The sequence below is a fragment of the Salvelinus alpinus genome, chromosome 25, assembly GCF_045679555.1.
Source record: "Salvelinus alpinus chromosome 25, SLU_Salpinus.1, whole genome shotgun sequence".
Taxonomy (NCBI): domain Eukaryota; kingdom Metazoa; phylum Chordata; class Actinopteri; order Salmoniformes; family Salmonidae; genus Salvelinus; species Salvelinus alpinus.
Window position 1 is genome coordinate 15415072 of NC_092110.1, and position 25411 is coordinate 15440482.

The following is a 25411-nucleotide window of genomic DNA, read 5'->3' on the forward strand; positions in this document are numbered from 1 at the left end:
GAGAACAAGTATTTGATACACTGCCGATTTTGCAGATTTTCCTACTTACAAAGCATGTAGAGGTCTGTAATTTTTATCATAGGTACACTTCAACTGTGAAAGACGGAATCTAAAACAAAAATCCCGAAAATCACATTGTATGATTTTTAAGTAATTAATTAGCATTTTATTGCATGACATAAGTATTTGATACATCAGAAAAGCAGAACTTAATATTTGGTACAGAATCCTTTGTTTGCAATTACAGAGATCATACGTTTCCTGTAGTTCTTGACCAGGTTTGCACACACTGCAGCAGGGATTTTGGCCCACTCCTCCATACAGACCTTCTCCAGATCCTTCAGGTTTCGGGGCTGTCGCTGGGCAATACGGACTTTCAGCTCCCTCCAAAGATTTTCTATTGGGTTCAGGTCTGGAGACTGGCTAGGCCACTCCAGGACCTTGAGATACTTCTTACGGAGCCACTCCTTAGTTGCCCTGGCTGTGTGTTTCGGGTCGTTGTCATGCTGGAAGACCCAGCCACGACCCATCATCAATGCTCTTACTGAGGGAAGGAGGTTGTTGGCTAAGATCTCGCAATACATGGCCCCATCCATCCTCCCCTTAATACGGTGCAGTCGTCCTGTCCCCTTTGCAGAAAAGCATCCCCAAAGAATGATGTTTCCATCTCCATGCTTCACGGTTGGGATGGTGTTCTTGGGGTTGTACTCATCCTTCTTCTTCCTCCAAACACGGCGAGTGGAGTTTAGACCAAAAAGCTCTATTTTTGAATCATCAGACCACATGACCTTCTCCCATTCCTCCTCTGGATCATCCAGATGGTCATTGGCAAACTTCAGACGGGCCTGGACATGCGCCTGCTTGAGCAGGGGGACCTTGTGTGCGCTGCAGGATTTTAATCCATGACGGCGTAGTGTGTTACTAATGGTTTTCTTTGAGACTGTGGTCCCAGCTCTCTTCAGGTCATTGACCAGGTCCTGCCGTGTAGTTCTGGGCTGATCCCTCACCTTCCTCATGATCATTGATGCCCCACGAGGTGAGATCTTGCATGGAGCCCCAGACCGAGGGTGATTGACCATCATCTTGAACTTCTTCTATTTTCTTCTATTTTCTAATAATTGCGCCAACAGTTGTTGCCTTCTCACCAAGCTGCTTGCCTATTGTCCTGTAGCCCATCCCAGCCTTGTGCAGGTCTACAATTTTATCCCTGATGTCCTTACACAGCTCTCTGGTCTTGGCCATTGTGGAGAGGTTGGAGTCTGTTTGATTGAGTGTGTGGACAGGTGTCTTTTATACAGGTAACGAGTTCAAACAGGTGCAGTTAATACAGGTAATGAGTGGAGAACAGGAGGGCTTCTTAAAGAAAAACTAACAGATCTGTGAGAGCCGGAATTCTTACTGGTTGGTAGGTGATCAAATACTTATGTCATGCAATAAAATGCAAATGAATTACTTAAAAATCATACAATGTGATTTTCTGGATTTTTGTTTTAGATTCCGTCTCTCACAGTTGAAGTGTACCTATGATAAAAATTACAGACCTCTACATGCTTTGTAAGTAGGAAAATCGGCAAAATCGGCAGTGTATCAAATACTTGTTCTCCCCACTGTATGTGTATGTATATATGTGTATATGTATGCATGCGTGTATGGATATATATATTTACCCAAAAAAATATGGGGGATTGGAAATGATGCAGATAATTACATTGGAAGCAACATTCTTTCCGCAAGATTAAGCTGATCCAACCCCAATGAAAAAAAAATAATATATATAAAAAAAAAAAAAAAAAGAACCTGCAGACACTAGGCCCTCCATGGAATGAGTTTGACATCCCTGGCTTACAGGGTAAGAAAATCAATGTGTAATTTAGTCGTTTGGGTGAACTATCTCTTTAATTAATACTCATTACTGGGCTTGGCAATGCACGTCACCAATTTGGAAGAGCACCAATATTTTAGTTTCAGGTGACATGTAGCCTGCCTCAGGGAAGTTGAATATAGAGATACTGTAAATAAAATATATAAATCAACAATCATTATACAAATGTATAATGTAGCTGTTTACTCATGTTATGCAAATATGTACATTTCATGTACATATAATGTATAATGTTGTGTTCAACCATAGGTTTGTCTCACCTGGTGGGATCTGCTCTCCTGCGGGCATACATGCACGGCTTCTTCATGGACATCAGACTCTACCACAAGGTAGGTTGTGTAGATGTGTGTCTAACTGCATATTCTTAGTTGATTGTTGATGTTACAGAGTTTGTGTTTTAAATATATTTTGTGTGATTTGTCCAGGTGAAGACCATGGCCAATCCGTTTGCCTATGAGGAGTACCGCAAGGACAAGATTCGTCAGAAGATAGAAGAGTCCAGGGCCCAGAGAGTACAAATCAAGGTGGGATATCATACTCTGTCTGACTGTTAAAAACATACATTCAGACAGACTGGATATGGTGACAAATTATGTTTTCTAAGAAGTGTATATACAGTTGAAGTCGGACGATTACATACACTTAGGTTGGAGTCATTAACTCGTTTTTCAACCACTCCACAAATGTCTTGTTAACAAACTATAGTTTTGGCAAGTCAGTTAGGACATCTACTTTGTGCATGACACAAGTAATTTTTCCAACAATTGTTTACAAACAGATTATTTCACTTATAATTCACTGTATCACAATTCCAGTGGGACAGAAGTTTACATACACTAACACGGAACCCAAACCGGCTGCGCGCGTGCGCCATCGTGCATACATTTATTTTGTCCCCCCACACCAAACGCGATCCCGACACGCAGGTTAAAATATCAAAACAAACTCTGAACCAATTAGGGGACAGGTCGAAAAGCATTAAACATGTATGGCAATTTAGCTAGCTAGCTTGCACGTGCTAGCTAATTTGTCCTATCTAGCTAGCTTGCTGTTACTAGCTAATTTGTCCTGGGATATAAACATTGAGTTGTTATTTTACCTGAAATGTACAAGGTCCTCTACTCCGACAATTAATCCACACATAAAACGGTCAACCGAATCGTTTCTAGTCATCTCCTCCTTCCAGGCCTTTTCATCTTTGAACTTATATGGAGATTGGCATCTAAACTTTCATAGTATTAACACGACGACCGGCAAAACAGTTCGTCTTTCAATCACCCACGTGGGTTTAACCAATGAGGAGATGGCACGTGGGTACCTGCTTCTATAAACCAATGAGGAGATGGGAGAGGCAGGACTTGCAGCGCGACCTGCGTCAGAAATAGGAATGACTTCTATTTTAGCCCTTGGCAACGCAGGCGCTCGTTGGCGCGCGCGAGCAGTGTGGGTGCAATAATTGAATGACATGGATTTCAAAATGTATTTTGCAACGCAGGCACACGCGACGTGTCCGGTCTGGTCAGCATGTAAGTTTGCTGTGCCTTAAAACTGCTTGGAAAATTCCAGAAAATGATGCCATGGCTTTAGAAGCTTCTGATAGGCTAATTGACATCATTTGAGTCAATTGGAGGTGTACTTGTGGATGTATTTCAAGGCCTACCTTCAAACTCTTGCCTCTTTGCTTGACATCATGGGAAAATGAAAAGAAATCAGCCAAAAAAATTGTAGACCTCCACAAGTCTGGTTCATCCTTGGGAGCAATTTCCAAATGCCTGAAGGTACCACGTTCATCTGTACTAACAATAGTACGCAAGTATAAACACCATGGGACCATGCAGCCATCATACCGCTCAGGAAGGAGACGTGTTCTGTCTCCTAGAGATGAACGTACTTTGGTGCGAAAAGTGCAAATCATTCCCAGAACAACAGCAAAGGACATTGTGAAGATGCTGGAGGAAACAGTTACAGAAGTATCTATATACACAGTAAAACGAGGCCTATATCGACATAACCTGAAAGGCCACTCAGCAAAGAAGAAGCCACTGCTCCAAAACCGCCATAAAAAAGCCAGACTACGGTTTGCAACTGCACATGGGGACAAAGATCGTACTTTTTGGAGAAATGTCCTCTGGTCTGATGAAACAAAAATATTACTGTTTGGCCATAATGACCATCGTTATGTTTGGAGGAAAAAGGGGGAGGCTTGCAAGCCGAAGAACACCATCCCAACCGTGAAGCACGGGGGTGGCGGCAGCATGTTGTGGGGGTGCTTTGCTGCAGGAGGAGGGACTGGTGCACTTAACAAAATAGATGGCATCATGAGGAAAGGAAATTATGTGGATATATTGAAGCAACATCTCAAGACATCAGTCAGGAAGTTAAAGCTTGGTCGCAAATGGGTCTTCCAAATGGACAATGACCCCAAGCATACTTCCAAAGTTGTGGCAAATGGCTTAAGGACAACAAAGTCAAGGTATTGGAGTGGCCATCACAAAGCCCTGACCTCAATCCTATAGAACATTTGTGGGCAGAACTGAAAAAGCGTGTGCGGGCAAGGAGACCTACAAACCTGACTCAGTTACACCAGCTCTGTCAGGAGGAATGGGCCAAAATTCATCCAACTTATTGTGGGAAGCTTGTGGAAGGCTACAAGAAACGTTTGACCCAAGTTAAACAATTTAAAGGTAATGCTACCAAATACTAATTGAGTGTATGTAAACTTCTGACCCACTGGGAATGTGATGAAAGAAATAATTCTCTACTATTCTGACATTTCACATTCTTAAAATAGTGGTGATCCTAACTGACCTAAGACAGGGAATTTATACTAGGATTAAATGTCAGGAATTGTGAAAAACTGAGTGTAACTGTATTTGGCTAAAGTGTATGTAAACTTCCGACTTCAACTTTATAGCTAATATATTGTTTGTTGTATGAATGTTCTATGTTGCTGAGACAGAAGCTGCCCAAGGTGAACAAGGAGCTGGCTCTCAAACTGATGGAGGAGGGAGACGACGAGGCAGAACTGTCTGCCAGGAAGAAGAAGGGCAAGGTAGGAGCACATGTACCTGCACACATAGTTCACATACTACTGGTCTGGTCTACAATTGATGAAGACTTCCGAGCTGTAGGCTGAGTTTATATAGTTTTGGTTCTAAGGTAATCTAGAGGAAACTGGTATGTATATCTGAAATATACTCATCTAGCGAATGTCAGCTGCCTAAACTGTCAATCAAATCCTTTCTCTCCCTCTCTCTGCCCCTCGGCCAGGCTCTACCCAGCATCCTTAGCGACGAGCGTTTCCAGGTGATGTTTGAGAACCCAGACTACCAGGTGGAGGAGCAGAGTGAGGAGTTTCGCCTGCTCAACCCCATCGTGTCCAAAGTGGGCCAGAAGAGGAGGAAGAAGCTGCGGCTGCTAGCCAAGCAGGCCACAGACGCCGAAAATGTAACGATGCTAGATAGCTAGCTTACTACCCCTACTGAAGTTTGACACCCACTATGGAATGTGACTTTCAGTGTGAACAACCTTTCTACCTTTTCTAATTCTACAATGCCACCCCTACCTCTTCTTCCTCTGCAGGCGAAGGCAGACCAGGAAGAGGAGGAACCAGAGGGGCGTGACAGCTCAGACGAGAGTTCTGATGATGATAAAAGCTGGGTGGACGAGGTCAGGGAGCAGCGGCGCCTCATATATGAGGAGGGGAGGGACCGCAGGCGGCAGGAGAGGAAGCAGCAGGACCGCAACACCACCCTGCTGGACCAGGACTCCACCCAGAACCATGCCCAGGGCAGGAAACAAGGTCAGCAGCCCCGCTTCTTCCAGATCAAGGCTGGTGAGGAGTTCCGCAGCTTCGGGGACGTGGCGCGCAAGCAGAAATTGCAGAAGTGAGTACATTTTTATTTTTTATTTTTTTCAAGTGAGCTTCTGGTGATGTTCTCTAGTCTCTACGAACAACCTCTGAACCATAATATTTTGAATAGATGCCACAGAGTACTACAGCGATTGCATCAAATGATATAGATTTTCCCATTGTTACTGTCATTCAGCAGAAATAAATCACCCCTCACATGGACATGGCACATGGAGTATATGATAGGGCTGCACGATATTGGAAACAAATATGGTTTTTATCAAATATTGCAATTGCGATTTGACGAGTGATGTAAACTCAGCAAAAAAAGAAACGTCCCTTTTTCAGGACCCTGTCTTTCTTTTTTTTTTTTTTAATTTTTTTTTTTTAAATTTTATCCCATTTTCTCCCCCCTTTTTGTGGTATCCAATCGCTAGTAATTACTATCTTGTCTCATCGCTACAACTCCCGTACGGGCTCGGGAGAGACGAAGGTCGAAAGCCATGCGTCCTCCGAAGCACAACCCAACCAAGCCGCACTGCTTCTTAACACAGCGCGCCTCCAACCCGGAAGACAGCCGCACCAATGTGTCGGAGGAAACACCGTGTACCTGGCCCCCTTGGTTAGCGCGCACTGCGCCCGGCCCGCCACAGGAGTCGCTGGAGCGCGATGAGACAAGGATATCCCTACCGGCCAAACCCTCCCTAACCCGGACGACGCTAGCCCAATTGTGCGTCGCCCCACGGACCTCCCGGTCGCGGCCGGCTGCGACAGAGCCTGGGCGCGAACCCAGAGACTCTGGTGGCGCAGTTAGCACTGCGATGCAGTGCCCTAGACCACTGCGCCACCCGGGAGGCCAGGACCCTGTCTTTCAAAGATAAGTCGTAAAAATCCAAATTACTTCACAGATCTTCATTGTAAAGGGTTTAAACACTGTTTCCCATGCTTGTTCAATGAACCATAAACAATTAATGAGCATGCACCTGTGGAACGGTCGTTAAGACACTAACAGCTTACAGACGGTAGGCAATTAAGGTCACACTTATGAAAACTTAGGACACTAAAGAGGCTTTCTACTGACTCTGGAAAAACACCAAAAGAAAGATGCCCAGGGTCCCTGCTCATCTGTGTGAATGTGCCTTAGGCATGCTGCAAGGAGGCATGAGGACTGCAGACGAGGCCAGGGCAATAAATTGCAATGTCCGTACTGTGAGACACCTAAGACAGCGCCACAGGGAGACAGGACGGACAGCTGATCATCCTCGCAGTGGCAGACCACGTGTAACAACACCTGCACAGGATCGGTACATCCAAACATCACACCTGCGGGACAGGTACAGGATTGCAACAACAACTGCCAGAGTTACACCAGGAATGCACAATCCCTCCATCAGTACTCAGACTGTCCGCAATAGGCTGAGAGAGGCTGGACTGAGGGCTTGTAGGCCTGTTGTAAGGCAGGTCCTCACCAGACATCACCGGCAACAACGTCGCCTATGGGCACAAACCCACCGTCGCTGGACCAGACAGGACTGGCAAAAAGTGTTCTTCACTGACGAGTCACGGTTTTGTCTCGCCAGGGGTGATGGTCGGATTCGCATTTATCGTCGAGGGAATGAGCGTTACACCGAGGCCGGTACTCTGGAGCGGGATTGATTTGGAGGTGGAGGGTCCGTCATGGTCTGGGGGCGGTGCATCACAGCATCATCAGACTGAGCTTGTTGTCATTGCAGGCAATCACAACGCTGTGCGTTACAGTGAAGACGTCCTCCTCCCTCATGTGGTACCCTTTCTGCAGGCTCATCCTGACATGACCCTCCAGCATGACAATGCCACCAGCCATACTGCTCGTTCTGTGCGTGATTTCCTGCAAGACAGGAATGTCAGTGGTCTGCCATGGCCAGCGAAGAGCCCGGATCTCAATCCCATTGAGCACGTCTGGGACCTGTTGGACGGGGGGTGAGGCCTAGGGCCATTCCCCCCCAGAAATGTCCGGGAACTTGCAGGTGCCTTGATGGAAGACTGGGGTAATATTTCACAGCAAGAACTGGAAAATCTGGTGCAGTCCATGAGGAGGAGATGCACTGCAGTACTTAATTCAGCTGGTGTCCACACCAGATACTGACTGTTACTTTTGATTTTGACCCCCTCTTTGTTCAGGGACACATTATTCCATTTCTGTTAGTCACATGTCTGTGGAACTTGTTCAGTTTATGTCTCAGTTGTTGTTGAATATTGTTATGTTCATACAACTATTTACACATGTTAAGTTTGCTGAAAATAATCACAGTTGACAGTGAGAGGTCATTTATTTTTTTGCTGAGTTTAGATCAAAACACTTAGGTGAACTGTTGGAATCATAGAAATAGAATGACACATTAAAAAGCAAAGTTGACTGCATTTGACCTAACAGAACCTCATGCAAACTTATAGTGAATCAACAAAAATATACAGCTGCACCATCGAGAGCATCCGGAATGATTTCATCACCGCCTGGTATGGCAACTGTTCGGCATCCGTCCGCAAGGTGCTACAGAAGGTAGTGCGTATGGCCGAGTACATCGCTGGGGCCAAGTTTCCTGCCATCCAGGGCCTCTATATCAGGCGGTGCCCGAGGAAGGCCCTAAAAATTGTCAGACTCCAGCCAGCCAAGTCATCGACTGTTGTCTCTGCTACCGCACGGCTAGCGATACCTAAGCGCCAAGTCTAGGTCCAAAAGGCTCCTTAACAGCTTCTACCGCCAAGCCATAAGACCTGTGAACAGTAAATCAAATGGTCACCCGGACTATTTGCATTGACCCCCTTTTTTTACACTGGTTGTACTCGCTGTTTATTACCCCTACCTACAGTTTAAGTTTACAGACACCTTAGCAAAATACATTTAAACTCAGTTTTTCACAATTCCTGACATTTAATCATAGTAAAAATTCACTGTCTTAGGTTAGTTAGGATCACCACTTTATTTAAAGAATGTGAAATGTCAGAATAATTGTAGTGATTTATTTCAGCTTTTATTTCTTTCATCACAATCCCAGTGGGTCAGAGGTTTACATACACTCGATTAGTATTTGATAGCATTGTCTTTAAATTGTTTAACTTGGGTCAAACGTTTCGGGTAGCCTTCCACAAGCTTTCCACAATAAGTTGGGTGAATTTTGGCCCATTCCTCATGACAGAGCTGGTTTAACTGTGTCAGGTTTGTAGGTCTCCTTGCTCACACACGCTTTTTCAGTTCTGCCCACAAATTTCGATGGGATTGAGGTCAGGGCTTTGTGATGGCCACTCCAATACCTTGACTTCGTTGTCCTTAAGCCATTTTGCCACAACTTTGGAAGTATGCTTGGGGTCATTGTCCATTTGGGAAAACCCATTTGCGACCAAGCTTTAGCTTGTCTTTAATCTTTGTCTCCATGTGCAGTTGCAAACTGTAGTCTGGCTTTTTTATGGCGGTTTTGGAGCAGTGGCTTCTTCCTTGCTGAGCGGCCATACAGGTTATGTCGATATAGGACTTGTTTTACTGTGGATATAGACACTTTTGTAACTGTTTCCTCCAACATCTTCACAAGGTCCTTTGCTGTTGTTCTGGGATTGATTTGCACTTTTCGCACCAAAGTACGTTCATCTCTAAGAGACAGAAAGCGTCTCCTTCCTGAGCGGTATGACGGCTTCGTCCAATGTTGTTTATACTTGCGTACTATTGTTTGTACAGATGAAAGTGGAAATTGCTCCCAAGGATGAACCAGACTTGTGGAGGTCTACAATTGTTTTTCTGAGGTCTTGGCTGATTTCTTTTGATTTTCCCATGATGTCAAGCAAAGAGGCAGTCAGTTTGAAGGTAGGCCTTGAAATACATCCACAGGTACAGCTCCAATTGACTCAAATGATGTCAATTAGCCTATCAGAAGCTTCTAAAGCCATGACATCATTTTCTGGAATTTTCCTAGCTGTTTTGGGGCACAGTCAACTTAGTTTATGTAAACTTCTGACCCACTGGAATTGTGATACAGCGAATTATAAGTGAAATAATCTGTCTGTAAACAATTATTGGGAAAATTACTGTGTGTCATGCACAAAGTAGATGTCCTAACCGACTTGCCAAAACTATTGTTTGTTAACAAGACATTGGTGGAGAAACGAGTTTTAATGACTTTGACCTAAGTGTATGTAAACTTCCGACTTCAACTGTACATGTATATTGAACAAAAATATAAATGCAACGATTTCACTGAGTTACAGTCCATATTAGGAAATCGGTAAATTGAAATAAATTAACTGGGCAGGGGTGCAGCCATGGGTGGGCCTTGGAGGGCATAGGCCCACTCACTTGGCAGCCAGGCACACCCACTGGGGAGCCAGGCCCAGCCAATCAGAATGAGTTTTTCTGCACAAAAGGGCATTAGTATAGACAGAAATACTCCTCAGCAACCCCCCCCCCCCCCCCCCCCCAAACGATCCCACAGGTGAGGAAGCCAGATGTGGGGGTCCTGGGGTAGAGTGGTTATACGTGGTCTGTGTTTATGAGGGCGGTTGGACATACTGCCAAATTCTCTAAAACGACGTTGGAGGCAGCTTATGGTAGAGAAATAAACATACAATTCTCCGGCGACAGCTCTGGTGGACATTCCTGCAGTCAGCATGCCAATTGCACGCTCCCTCAACTTGAGACATTTGTGGTGTTGTGTGACACAACTGTACATTTTAAAGTGGCCTTTTATTGTCCCCAGCACAAGATGCATCTGTCTAATGATCATGCTGTTTAATCACCTTCTTATGCCACACCTGTCTTGGTTAATGAGAAATGCTCACTGACAGGGATGTAAACAAATTTGCGCACAACATTTAAGAGAAATAAGCTTTTTGTGCGTATGGAAAATTTTGGGCATTTTTTTATTTCAGCTCATGAAACATGGAACAAACTTAGGTGTATAGTTTTGTTCAGTGTACATATGACCTCAATTACCTAAACTAACCCGTACCCCCTGTATATAGCGTCGTTGTTGTTATATTATTGTTATATTTTTTTTGATTAGTTAGAATATATTATCTTCCTCTGCATTGTTGGTTAAGGGCTTGTAAGTAAGCATTTCACGGTAATTTCACCTGTTGTATTTGGCACATGTGACAAATAATATTTGATTTGATCTAACAGCGAGGAGGGGGAACTATTAAAACGGATGTTACACGCGGCTGATATGTTTCAAAATATTGCATCTACATGGATCTCTTGCGATCTGGATATTGCACATGCCTCTATTGCGATTTTGATGTGAATTTGATTCATTGTGTAGCCCTAGTTTATAAGTATTTTTTTTGCCACTACAACGATTAGCAGGGAAACGTGTGGGCCTGTGTGACTGTGTCTCAGGTGCCTGACTGTACTGAGCTCTCTACAGCAGACAGAAATGTGTGGCCTGGCCTGAGAGTCTGTCACATCCATCACTGTCTTGACAGGTGGACACATGCAGCACGTAGCAAGAAAAATTAGGACACGGGTCAAATATAGGAAGGCTCCAAATACAGGAAGGGTGTCCCAAGGTTTTCTTCCCATTATGTAACACACCCTCTACTTGTGCTTCAAACTCATTAAAAAGTTTTGAGTGAAAGAAGACTAAATGTTAATAGAGCAGTTTCTGTAGTGCACCCTACTCCCAACACATAAAACGGACAAGGAATTCACTGCAGCATTTTAAAAAAAATGTTGGCTCAAGTGCCTTTTTTAAATTATAATTTGTTAATGTTTTTATTTGAAAAGTAACTCCATTGCTTTTACTCTGAGTACTTTTTAAATGAGCGAAAAATGTCATTAAAGTAACAGTACTTCTACTTGAGTAGGATATTTAAGTACTCTTTTCTACACCTTTATAGGTACTGCATTTCATCACCATTGTATTGTGTGTATGCTGGTGATAGACCTGCCCATGTGTCCCGTATTGACATGTTATGTGTCTACTAGAGCATCACTGGAGGAGCGTCTGAAGCTGGAGGAACGTTCTGGAACAGTAAACGTGGCTGACACAGCTGTTGGCAGCAAACAGCTCACCTTCACCCTCAAGAAGGTAAGTCATGATGACACCATTACATAATAAGCCACTGAAAGGAACAACAAATGTATAATTTGCCTTCAACATATGCTACCTCCACAGTCATGTCTTTTCAAACTACGGATCTGGATTTCTGCTGATCCTCGATACAGTAACAAACAGAGTTTGTCATTGTTTTGCGTATCAGTTCGTAAACCATGTGCCATGGAATCAGTACATCAAATCTCTTCCCAACTATTTTGCAATCTATATGGCACAGCGGTCCATTTTTTTGTTCCTTAAATGAAACACAATTTTCTTTAACCAATTTTGGTCTTTAATGCAGGGCTGACAAACAATTTTCCCCCTTTCACTTGCCTCTTCCATTTATCATTTTGTTTTTCTCCTCAATTTCGTGATATCCAATTGGTAGTTAGTCTTGTCCTATCGCTGCAACTCCCTTACGGACTCGGGAGAAGTGAAGGTCGAGAGCCATGCGTCCTCCAAAACACGACCCTGCAAGCCACACTGCTTCTTGACACATTGCTGACTTATATAACTTAAGCAAATTTTTACTCCTGAACTTATCTAGGCTTGCCATAACAAAGGGGTTGAACACTTATTAACTCAAAACATTTCAGTTTTTCACATTTTTTATACATTTAAAAAATAATGTTTTAAAACATAATTCCACTTTAACATTTTGGGATTTTGGGTGTGAATACTTTCTGAGTACTCTGGGGTGTGAATACTTTCTGAGTACGCTGTATCGCCATCAGTCTGTGTGTTTTCCCAAACATACATATTTACAGGTTAAGGTTGACACTGTTTGTAGCCACTGAGTATAATCTATAACGGTGCCTGCAGAAGAGGAACAATGTCACAGAAAATGGCAAGTTTTGATCATGGCCATTTGTTTGACTGTTGTTTTGACTTTGAATTTTTATTAACACAGTCGCCCGACTGACTCTTGTATCATCACCCTTCTAATTATCACTGAGTTGCATGGACATTGCAGGGTTTCAAATCAATATCATTGGTTTTGCATGAGACACTGATGGTGCAAGGCCAAGCTAAGTTTGGCCAAGGCTCCCTCACATGCAGAGAGACTGAGTCTGTCTGCTGGGTAAATCCCCTGTACTACTACATGAGCTGGGGGTCAATGTTGATTACAGGTCTGTTAAGAGAAAGCTATAATTGTTTTGCAGAAGATCGCTTAAAGATGCACTATGCAGAAATCGCTCCGCCATTTCTTGGTTGCTAAAATTGTAATAGTTCGCCTAATTTCAGTTTGTGACAAAACAAGCAAGTACAGTGTAGAGAATCCATCTACAGGGCAGCCAACTTTTGAAGATATCTTGGAGTTAGATTTGCCCCTGGCACAATCTCTAGACTGGGGATTGGGGATCTAGACAGGGGATTGATTCCTACCCCAGGAAAATGTTACTGTTTTAAAGCTAATTTCCTGCAATTCTGCGTATTTTGACATGGCTTAGGCCTATGACCAGGGTGGAAAATTAGGTGTATTCAGGATGCATTGAACATTAAATGAACACTCAAAATTTTACGAATTTGTTACTTTGAGATTTTAGGGGGATGAAATGTAAAGTATGCTAATATTTGCTGTAACATTTTTTAGGTGGTTTGACACTTTATTCAGTAATGAAAATGAGATAGGGAGACAGGCAAATGCTAGAAACAGTGGGAAGGTTGGAAACCGGGATTGACCCCTGTTCTCGGGTGGAAAGTTGTATACGACACCTACCGGGGATTGTTACCAATATTAATGGTTGATGGCAGTGGGTAACCAAATTATAGATTGCAGTCTGTTTGTCCATAGACTGCTTTCAAGGTAAGGACACAAACACTTTATGTTTTGTAATTTGGGTGAACTATCTCTTTAAAATAGGACTGGAAGAAAATCCTGCTTGCTCTCCAGGTGGGTTGGCCATCCCTGATCTATGATTCGCAAGTGCTGGGTGTTTGAAAATGTTATTGTTATAACAATACATTTCTTAAAATCACCAAACCTTGAAGAAAAATGTAATGAATATCAATATTCAGGTGGTTTATGCCTACTAGTTGAAGGTCCTTGCCATCATCTTACTCAACTGTTTGAGTTGTGAGTCCCCCTACCATCTCTGCCTAGCATGTGCACAATACTAAAATGTAATTTAATAAGCATGTAATATACAAATAAGCATTGGATGACTTAAATAGCTGCAAAAAAATACATAGCCTCATATAATTCATTTTCAAACACAGAAGTAGGCATATCAGATTTAAAATGTGTTTACAGTGGCAGAATTGTGAAGAAGTGGAATAATAAAATAAGTGTGGGGAATAACAGTAGTGTTCTTGATGAAGCACAGTAATTACCCTATATTTTAGCCCATCGTTAAGAATGACAATTGTTCCACTGATCAGACTAAATTAAGTAAATAGCTAATAAAATCTACTGAAGACAAGATTGCATAAATCTGCCCCTACACTCTACCCAAATTATTTGTATATGTAGAATTAAAAGTTTTACTTTTGGGTTCAAAATCTGTTTGACAAAATTTCTTTCATAGTTCCAAATCAGGTCACCCTACCAAACTTCCCTGCTAAAACATACTGTAGGTCTGTGGTGCTGCCTTGTCGTTGTCACAGCCTAAATGTCAATCACCAAACAAGGGGACTAATGCAAGTGTGGATTAAATTGACTTTAGTACATGCTGTCAAGGCTGTATTCTGAAATGGGGACGGGAGTAACAGCAAACAAAACCGTGCTTCTCTTTTTACATTTTTAAAAACGCAGGGGAGACTGTTCTCTCTCCATTTACCTCCGCTCTAATCTTGAGGGGCGTTTCTTTATACCATGCATCCAATCGCCAATCATATGCTTCAATGTGCCGCTGTAAGACAGGACAATGATGTTAAATTTCAGGCGAAGATGCTCCGATTTCAAAACGATTTGGAGCACAGTTGAAAAATGAAAGTAGTACTTTTCAATGCGTGAGAAGTGGGTCAAATGAGTGTCTCATGGCCAATGCGTTGGAGTTGGCAGCTCTGTATCTAAACTGCTGTTAAATATAATTTCCATAACCAGAAATATTGCATTTTCAGCTGTTTGAAGGTGTATAAACCCGAAAGTAAAAGACGTAAAAACAAAACTTAAGATCTGGAAGCATAGAAATACCGCACATAGAACAGATCTACCGCTTCTTATACTTGCTTTCAATGAGAATGACAGATCTATAACACACATTTATATGTGAATTGGGTCAGGTTGCCCAAACAGTTATATATTGCAGCTTAAATCATACTCTAATTAAAAGTATATCTTTCTCCTTTCGCTCTCTGCCTCTCCTTTCTCAATTATCTCCTTCAGTCGGAGCAGCAACAGCGGCAGCAGCAGGCGGAGCGTGATCACCACGAGGAGAGGAAGAAGCTGAGGAGGTCCGCTGGACACCTGTCGAGTGAGAGAGGCAGGGGTAGAGGTAGAGGCGGATTTAGAGGGAGGGGCGGATTTAGAGGCAGAGGAGGGAGTAGAGGCAGGGGAGGGAGTAGAGGCAGGGAGCACTACTGAGGTAGAGGCAGTGGTAACTGAACTACTCTCAGGGAAGAAGATACTGAGATTAAGTAGCCCAAAGTCAAAAGGGTAATGTCTTTTCTTACAGCCATTTCCCAACCTAATTTTATAATAGAATGAAACTTTGTTACCGTCTGGGAATCAAGAGGTTGTGATACAAAAGTGACCTGACCGATTGTGACCTGCCCTGTAACTCAGTTATGAAGATATGTTGGTGGAGCTGCTATGAAAGTATACAATGTGTAATGTCTGTTGCGTGCAAAATGGTGTGATTTTGTGGTGTATGCAGTTTGATCTGTGTGCATTCGTATGTCCGTGAGAAGCTCCTGACCTTCACCGTGGTTTTTTCACTTCACAATCCTCATTGTTCTCTAGTGCAGACAAAACATATCTGTATTAGGCACTGTGCCTAGCCCATAAACCCTTTCTACTAAACTTATCTCCCTGGTCTGTGTTATGTTTTGATAGTAGCCTCATGGTCGATGGAAGCAGCTATCCAAAAATACGTCCAACAATTGGACACACTGAGTTACTGACTCGTTCCATTCTCCGAAGAGATGCATGTATCTTTAAATTAATTACAGGTGAAGCCTCAGTTGTATGGGTAAAGTCATTGTTTTAATCAACTGACATAAGGATTAGCACCCAATAATGTCTGTTCACTTGTATGACTAACAACTGAAAGGCTTCACAAACCTCTTTTACTTCCTTTGTATGACAACACTTTCTGTGGAAATCAAACGGCCACAAATGGAAAAAGGAGGGAAGAGAAAACAGAGAAGTCCTGTTGGACATGGATCCCCAATTCTTGGAAGCACCTTTCTCCGTTTGTCCTCCCATCACCCTTTCACACATGGCTGGGCCCTCGTGTCTCCTTTGATCCTGCCCCTTTTGAAATGGCAGGAGGTGCTGTCCAATTCCCCCCGACCCACTCCATTAAAACACTGTTGCCTGGTACCTCAAACTAGTTTTGTCCCGCATTCGGTCTTCAACGAGGTCCGCCATCAAAATTAGCAAAAAATTGTCCTCTATCCATCGTTTTTGGAATTTCCAATGCTCTCTGACTGTCTAGCTTTCATTTGGGTGATTATTAGCAATCTGACCACAGTAAATAAACTGTATGAATGTAGGTCCGTTATCATTTCTCCAGTTTTGATTTGTTTTTAGTATTTAAAAGTATATTGAGTTCATTCCCAGCTTTAGCCACTGTCTGCCTCCCTTGCTCTTCCTTCCCGCCTGTTTGGTGCTTACCCCTCTAAACTGGCTAGTCCCTCTTACAATTGTTATGCTCATTTGACTTTGCCCAGATCATTGTGAGTGGAGTATGACATACAAATGTAATCCAAAGATTATAGAATGTCTGAAGAAAGTTGAAGCAGTTCATTCTACTTTCCATTGTTGGTTGCTGCAGAGTGGGATGAATAACAACAGGTGAAACAAAGAAAGGATAACGGTTAATTTACTCAAATGTCCAAGTTATGCAAGCATATCTCAAGATTCAATGGTATGATTCAAAAGGAAGGCCTTGACCATACAACTAGTTGTGTGTAGTAAAACTGAGTGAAATAGAGTGCAGTCGGAGACTACGGCAGGGCTCTCCAACCTTGTTCCTGGAGAGCTACTGTCCTGTAGGTTTTCGCCCCAACCCTAATCTAGCACACCTGATTGTAATAATTAGCAGGTTGAGAAACTGAATCGGGTTGGAGCGAAAACCTACAGGAAGATGGCTCTCCAGGAACAGGGTTAGAGAGACCTGCTATACGGAAATAGTGAGGGATTATGAGTGTCTGAGGGGTTGAGGCTTGTGGTCTTCATGACACACTTAAGTTAGTCAGGAACGGGTGACTCTTTCTTCATGGCACAGTTGTGTGTGGGGTGGTGGGTAGTGGTGCATGGGGAGTGGGCAGATGATTTAGACCTGAACAATGCAGTAGCTTCCATAGCATTTTGTATGTTAAGCACTGCTGTGTGCTTCCAGGGGTCACATAGCTGATAACCACAGCCTACTTTTTCCTCGTTGTGTTTGGGAAGAAAAGAGGAAAAGAAAGTGAGCGTGAGAGAGCGACTGCGTGTCACCACCAATCATACTTACGTAAGAGGCTCATTCAAGCCATCAACTGGGATGCTACAAAGTGAACTTTGGTTGTGTTTGTCATTTGCTAACTTATCCTCAAGACAGCAAACCTACCGACTGATGTGGGAATGGTTAGTCTATCTGTCTCAAGTCTGGACAGCTGGTGATACTTGTAGATTTTTTCACAGGGTCTTCTTTTTTGCTCGACAAAACCATCACCATGGTTATGCCAGATCTAGGCCACAAGAAGTGGGTCAGGGTAAGTTGGCACTTCCTGTAGCACATCACTCTTTTTCCAAGAAATTTAAAAAAAAGGAACACGCCAGAGTAACTAATAGAATGCATTTCAGTTTAGGCTGTCTAAAATCAGCTCAGATCATTGCATTGAATTCCCCATGCTCCAATGAATTGAGATGCGTACTAGCTCAAATGCTTTATGTAAACTAAGATGACAGTTGGGATGTAGCTCCTTGAATAAACCTTTAAAAGAGCTTCCAAAAACTTGTGAAAGATTGTTTCACCACAATCCCATAATTAGTTTATTGATTAAGTCCCCAAATCATGGTATGTATTCATCTTGAACTACCACCACAATGACTCATTCACAGCACAAGACAAGCAGTAACTTACTCACACCAGTCATTAAGAGCTCCATTTTGCATTGAGGCAACCAAAATGGGAATTTGGGTTGTCTCAAAGGCCAGGTTTGACCCAGTGTGCACTGCTTCTGCGGGCCACAGCAGCCCAGACAAAAGAAGCTGAGTTGGGGCTGCTTTCATAGAGTAATCCCCTCCACTGTGTGATTGAATGGGCCGCCCTGAGAAGCAATCACACACAAGTCACCATCTGAGCTTTGACGTGGGGTTAGGGAGGGGACCATGGTCCATGGCCTTAAATGGGGTAGAGTGAAGAGCAGGGGTCAGGGGAGAGAATGTGAATTCTAGGGAAAATAACATTTTACTTCGGACTGCTTTTTTGAACCTGGGTAGTTTTTTCATCACTTGACCAATCTTTGTCAGTGCTTTTAAAGACAGGTCCTCTGGGGCATATGGAGACTTTAATTGGTTTAATGAGAAATCCAGTGTTCAAATGACAGGGGTGCTCTGGTGTTGCTTTCTTGGCTTGCAGTAAAACTCAGCCTGTGGCCTAGTAACATATTAGCAGTGACATTGTGTGGGAACGTTGTGACTCCAAATAATTAACCGTGTAGCCTACTTATGCTGATAAAGTGTGTGCAAATCCCAATGGGGCTTGGTCTGCGCTCCGCTCCATAACGATTTAATTAGCCTACGTGGCTTTTTTTCTTTTTTATATTATCAACTGTTGCCACACCGCCATGACCGCATTTACAGAGGAAGCAAATGAAGGTAAGCGAAACGCATGGAATGACAATATAGGCTATACCAACTGAAGGGAACTAACAGTAAATTGGCAGGAGAATGTGTGGTTATGATACAAATAGGAAACATAGAAAGTAGGGGTAGCCTATAGCACAGCATTTCATAAACTTTACTGTGGGAAAGTTGATATGCTTCAGTTTGCTGCCATATGACTGGTTTCACATTTGTCTCCAGTGATTATAAGGTAAAATAGATCTAAAACAAGTGTCATCTATATCTACAATTCCCTTAAACAAACGGATTGCTCATGTACCTAGCTCTTATCAAGTTGTAAATTACAGTGCATGGAGAATGGTGTTATTTCTATCGGAAATGAAAGTAGATGCTTTTTCTACATGGAACCGGTTGGTTCACTAGACCTTATTCATGGTGATGGAATTATTAGGGAATAAAGTCAAGGTAAGAATACAGAAGTATATCTGTAGACACCTCCGCCACACCTTCATTTATTCGATCTCCACCCAAAACGCACGCTATTCTCGTGCTTAAATTCAAGGTCGGAATATGCATAGAGAAAAGTGCATAAAAAGGCAACTACGTTCCATTTACGCAAGCTTAACTTGGTTCGGAATCAGGCGGGCACCATGTGAATGCCTTCCAAGACTTTAAAAACACTTAATTCATTAAGAGAGGAGAATCTTTCAAATGCTTTTATGGACGAAAACATTTTCCCTTTCTTAATCTCTCACCTCTCTCTCTCTCCGATCCCTCTTTTGTCTTCTCTACTCTTCCAGAACGATGGATGGAGCGAAATGTGTTGATGCAGATCATTACCCCCTACTTTCCCACATGGCTTGTGGATGGAGAGAATGATCTCACTGCTGTCTTGGCATCTCTCATAGCTCAGCTACTGCCTTCCTCCCTCCAGCACAGCTAGAGGACCCAGACAGCTCGACCTTTATGAACCGTTAACAAGTCATAAAATATATCCCATGAAAAAAACGCCATTGCTTTAAGGCAAAGCTAACACTGGATGACCCAGACTTGAAAGGCCCAGGGAGAGACCGCTCAAAGATGAAAGCATTGTGACGGTCAACCAGGGCAGGGATAAATGATGAGTTGGCAGAAAAGGCCTGGGCAAGGTTTCCTTATGCAACACAGCGGACTGAGTGGCATGGACTGGTAAAGGTTAAATATATCCAGTCAAGTGTCACAAAATCCAACCTGATTGTTTCACTGTGACCTGGTTTTGTGATTAATCCTTTTTAAACCAAGTTTTATTCTGAAAGCAAATTCAAACTTGGTTTAAACAAGGATGAACAACAAAAGAAGTTCAATTTGATTTCAGCTCCCTTCCACTCTTTTAAACAGTAAGATTTAAGCCAGAGGGTATTTCTCACATGCATATGTACATTGCAGATGTTATTAAGGTTTGTGTTCTGCCAAAGACTGGCGAGTCAGTGGTGCAGCGCTGTACATTTGAGTATGCATGCAGCATGCTGTTGTTCATCATTGAGCAAATGTGCATTAGTGTACTTTCCAAATGAATGTATTGCAATGAAACTGACAGGGAGTGTGGCTTGAACACTCAACCTTCTGGCCCGAAGCCCAGCGGAACATCGACTGTGCCACAAAAGCATGCTGAAGTGGCAGAGTCGATATCCGCGCTTAAAAACACAGGGGCGCTACAGTGCATTCGGAAATATTCAGACACCTTAACTTTATCCACATTTTGTTACGTTACAGCCTTATTATAAAATTGATTAAATTGCTTTTTTTCACTCCTCAATCTACTACACACAATACCCCATAAAAAATATGACATTTAAGTATTCAGACCCTTCACTCTACTTTGACGCACCTTCGGCAACGATTACAGCCTTGGGTTTTCTTGGGTATGGCGCTACAAGCTTGGCACACCTGTATTTGGGGAGTTTCTCTCATTCTTCTCTGCAGATCCTCTCAAGCTCTGTCAGGTTGGATGGGGAGTGTTGCTGCACAGCTATTTTCAGGTCTCTCGAGATGTTTTACCAGGTTCAAGTCCGGGCTCCGGCTGGGCCACTCAAAGACAGTCAGAGACTTGTCCCAAAGCCACTCCTACGTTGTCTTGGCTGTGTGCTTAGGGTCGTTGTCCTGTTGGAAAGGGAACCTTCTACCCAGCCTGAGGCCCTAAGCGCTCTGGAGCCGGTTTTTACCAAGGATCTCTCTGTACTTTGCTCCGTTCATTTTCCCTCAATCCTGACTAGTCTCCCAGTCCCTGCCACTGAAAAACATCCCCATAGCATGATGCTGCCACCACCAGAGGAGGGAGGTGGTATGGTAGTGGGAGGACATGGCCTAGATGCCAATAGCCTAAAAGGGACTCCTTTCCTCTGCTTAAGGGCCAGTTATGAGTGAGAACTCATGAGAGAACATATGGGATGTGCTAGGTGCTTCAGGTGTAGTAGTAGCTAGCAGTGCACTCCAGATGCCTCAAGGAAGGACTTCAGGTAGCAGCACCACCCCCAAACAACACTTCTCACATTTTGTGTGACTGGGTGTAATTTGTGAACATCCTACAATCATCTTTGTTCCATTTCCCAATGAATGAGTAGTTGTAACATCCCACTTCCACACTCAACATCCCCCCCCCCCCACACACACACACTCCTTCCCAAATGAATAACACTGGAATTTTACAGAGATTGTTTGGAGCAGTAGGATGGGTTGGGGTTGTCATAATAAATATTTTGGTATTTTGCCAGCAGTGGTTTAATCAGAGACGATGCATGGGAAGGTTGGGAAATAGTGGGCGTGGACTAAAGTTAATGACGTGTGTCTGCGAAGGAAATACCAAAAAGATGAGGTGTGTGTGTGATCTCTGAGATGAAGTCACGCAAGGAAAGACTTCACGCCAAAAAGAGAACTGAACCAGGATACATTTTATCTGGGCTGAATTTCTACAACAGATGTTTGTCCAGAGGCATACTCGTTGAGTTGTAATAAAGGTTTGTGTTGTCTTTATGAAGGATCATGTTCTAACCCCTACAGTACTAATAAAATGTATATAGGTTTGCACATTCTTTGTACACGTGCTGTAATGTGTTTCTGTGTGTGTACCTTTGTGGATGTTTGTGTGGGTGTGCTTGTGCTTATATGTGGATGTGCAATTATTTCATGTTTGGTTAAGTTGAATGATCCACAACCGTACAGTGCTGAAGAGGAACATGAAATAAGGAAGCTCAATTCAACTTTATTCTTCAACAGTAAACAATGCATACAACAACAACACGATAAATGCACTTTCACAGGTTGAAATGTCAATGTAATATACCGAAACAAAACAAACTATGCAAGATTTAGTATACATGGAGTAGGATTCTATTGCGTTGACAGGCACAACTCAGGCCCGTATGTGCACCATAACCAATCAGAGTTGCAGTAAGCCTATATGCAATAACCATTGCCATATATGGATTAGTGCCGTTCACTTTGAACTGTATGTTAGGCTACAGTATGAGAGGTCACAAGTAGATGTGCTTGTTTTGAGAGCTGCATGTAGCCACGTGTGCACATTTGTTCATATTCTTTGCTTGTTAGTGAGTTATTGTAATTTCTAGTCAACAATGGGGGAGTGGTTGCCTCCAACAAGAATACCAAATGTGTGCATTTCTAGCCATCTTTGAAAAGCCAGTCAGGGAAAGATTTTTTTTTTATGTCTTAAAGGGGAAGTGTATTTTGAGATGATCTTGAATTAACTAAGTAGCCAATAGGTAGAGCCTAGCATAATTTGTCTGATTTTCTGTAATAATGGTATGGAATTGAGTTTTATTCTGTGAAGTGGTTTCTTGCATCAAACACAACATTTTCAGTCACCCCCCTTGTCTGAAAGGTTAATGTCAAGCCCTGCATGTTTTTTTTTCAAAAGTCTAATGTATTGTAGGCATTGAACACCACACATTGGCTGCTACTGTGGGCTGAATGATATGTCCATGTTAAAATGTTGTCTTCTGTTAAAACTGTGTGGTGTTCTCAGCAATCGCACGCCGAAAGTTGCACAACATTTTCACAACATTCAAGTTTGCACTCAGCAGACCTGAAATTGGCTCAGTGCCAGGAACATTTTGAGGGAACATTACTCACCACCATTGTTGGGTAAGTACCACCCCCCTGCGTCACCCATTGACTCATGCAATGTGAGTGTGTACACACAATGACTCCTGCTCTTCCAGTTGTGTAAGCAATCACAACTTGAAGGAAAACTGCCGGGTAGAAAATGTGGGTAGACAAAGACATCCCAAGAAGTTTTAGGTCAAAGATTTTATGGTTGAGTGAAATCAGTGTAAACCCACACATCACTCTCTCTCTCTAAACATTCTCTGGTGTTGAGGTAGAACTGGAGAGACTGAAACATGTTTCTTTTCATACCTTTTTTTATTTTATACTTACCCGAGCATTGGAAACGACCTAAAGCCGCAAGCTACCCACCCAGATCTGTTTGTGTGTGAGCGAAAGAGAGAGAGAGAAGACATGATAAAAGCAAGTACCTAACCACACTGCAACTGAGGAAATGATTTAGCAAAGGGGAGATTATCCAACACATTGTACAACTAATGCAGGGAAGATAATTGTTGGTCATTTAAACAAATAAAACTACCTCGGCACAAGATAATGGGAACTGAGGACAATGAAGAGATTGTAAAACAAAAGATTTTAAGTAAGTCACTTTGGGTAATGGTTTCTGCTTTCAATTTAAAAAAATTGTCAGGACACAGCTGGGTAAATAAATCAAACTTAAATTAACTGGCCACTAGTGACGTAGTGTCATAGCTACTATGTTACCAGAGCATGATGTACACACATGGGGCTGAGGGTTCTTGAGTGCAAAGATAGGATCACTTGTGTATCAGTGCACACTTAGTGGTTGTCAAACACACCTCATCACTGCCAAATGGTCATTAGGTCAGACTGCATTAATTGGCTCACCTCATAAGATCTCATCTTACCTGTCTTGATTCTAACACATTATTCTCTGATCAAACCAGGCCAATGCTTCATAACATATAGTCATTTCATAATGAAGCCTAACAATGGCTATCCATGTTGCCTTGCTCTGGCTCTTATGTTAAGACTTGCGAAAGAGTGCATGCCTCTTTTCCAATGGAGTCAATAAGTTGATGCTATAGTTGTTGTGACAGGATTCACAGCTCAGACGAATCTTTTTTGGTTTAACAGAGATCTACTACTTAGCAAGAAGAGAGAGGGATAGAGAAAGAGAGAAGAAAATAAGCAAATGTGGGTCAGTTTGATTTGTGACCCCGTATCAGCATGTGACACAAAGCCCACCTGTTTACGTCAGAGACTCACAGGAGATCTCCTTGTCATGGACATAAGCAACCCAGCGTAATTATTCAAAGCACAAGGCACAACAACTGTTTGTGCTTTAACTACTGGTTTGGGTTTACTGTTCATGTGAGATGAAGATGAGGATGTATTTTGTGAAACTGGGCCAACATTCACAAGTTCTTAAGTTAAAGAAACTGTCCACTGAAAATTGCACTTTTTAAAGCTCATATTCTGTTATCTCATACCCAAATAATGTTGTTGACTCGTCTTATACTCATATTTGTGGCCAAAGCATAAACAATTAAAGAAACCAACTTCAAACTGTTTAAAAAATGCTTGATATTTCCTCATAGAGAATGATGTCATCCTGCCTTATTGGCTGAGCCTGCCAATCAGCGGTCTACTTGCGTTAATATTTTTAATTGGGATACGCTCACACCATTCCAACACAGAAAAGCTGCTTTTTAACATACTCAATTACCATTTTTTGGAAGGAAAAGTATTTCACTTGTATTGTAATTAATTATAGGTCATATTTCATAGAAATCTGGAAACACTGGACAACTACTTTAACATTCAAAGGCTAAATCCTCTTAATCTGTGCATGTAGCTGAGGCACAAAATAAGCATTACATATTGTGTAAGGCTTGTCCCATCATACCATGGCAATTCATACCATCATACCGCAAGAATCTGAAAGTATTGGGTGCAACAGTGTGTGTCTGTGTCCTCCTGTAAATGAGGTAACTATTCTGTGTCCTGTTCAAGATGTACAGAATCATACATACACACACAAACACCATGTGCCCTGACTGTACAGCTGTGTATCTTGTGGGCTGCCCTTGTGCTAAATCATCACTTTTGTGTAAGGCCTAGCTACAGGGTTGGGCCACGATAAACCACTGAAGCGATAACAGACTCCATATACCAGGAAGAGAGAGATAGACGGAAAGTAGGCTACATGAGGAAGGGGAAAACACAACGAGAGAGAACCAGAAGGAGAGAGAAAAATAAAGAGTGAGGAAGATAAGACGAGGGGACATTCCTTTGCCTAAACTCAGGGTCGCTATGGCTGCACACTCTGTATCCCATGACCCTGCCATTTTAAACAAGCAGATACATGTACAGTGCCTTCAGAAACTATTCATACCCCTTGTTTTATTCCACATTTTGTTGTGTTACAGCCTGAATTCAAAATGGATTAAATATATTATTTTATCACCCATCCACACACAATATCCAATAATGGCAAAGTGAAAACATATATTTTTAGAAATTTTTGCAAATGTATTGAAAATGAAATACAGAAATACCTCATTTACATAAGTATTCACACCCCTGAG

The 25411-nt window shown here is 42.5% G+C and overlaps 1 protein-coding gene and 2 long non-coding RNA genes across 3 annotated transcripts in view; 2 read left to right on the top strand and 1 right to left on the bottom strand.

Moving 5' to 3' along the window:
- The window catches only part of LOC139553432 (nucleolar protein 10-like), a 54078-nt gene extending 38310 nt beyond the window's left edge, over positions 1–15768 (top strand). Inside the window, exons 15-21 of the mRNA XM_071365745.1 lie at positions 2132–2211; positions 2308–2406; positions 4842–4934; positions 5153–5329; positions 5465–5769; positions 11689–11791; positions 15129–15768. Coding sequence (XP_071221846.1) covers positions 2132–2211; positions 2308–2406; positions 4842–4934; positions 5153–5329; positions 5465–5769; positions 11689–11791; positions 15129–15326 — 1055 coding nt within the window. The 3' untranslated portion in view covers positions 15327–15768. The remainder of the gene's footprint in view (positions 1–2131; positions 2212–2307; positions 2407–4841; positions 4935–5152; positions 5330–5464; positions 5770–11688; positions 11792–15128) is intronic.
- The window catches only part of LOC139553435 (uncharacterized), an 84282-nt gene that overhangs the window by 49508 nt on the left and 9363 nt on the right, over positions 1–25411 (bottom strand). The gene's annotated exons all lie outside the window — the stretch shown is intronic.
- LOC139553436 (uncharacterized) lies at positions 18652–21800 on the top strand. Its single transcript, XR_011670652.1, has 2 exons — positions 18652–18770; positions 19538–21800. It is a non-coding gene; the product is annotated as an uncharacterized lncRNA (long non-coding RNA).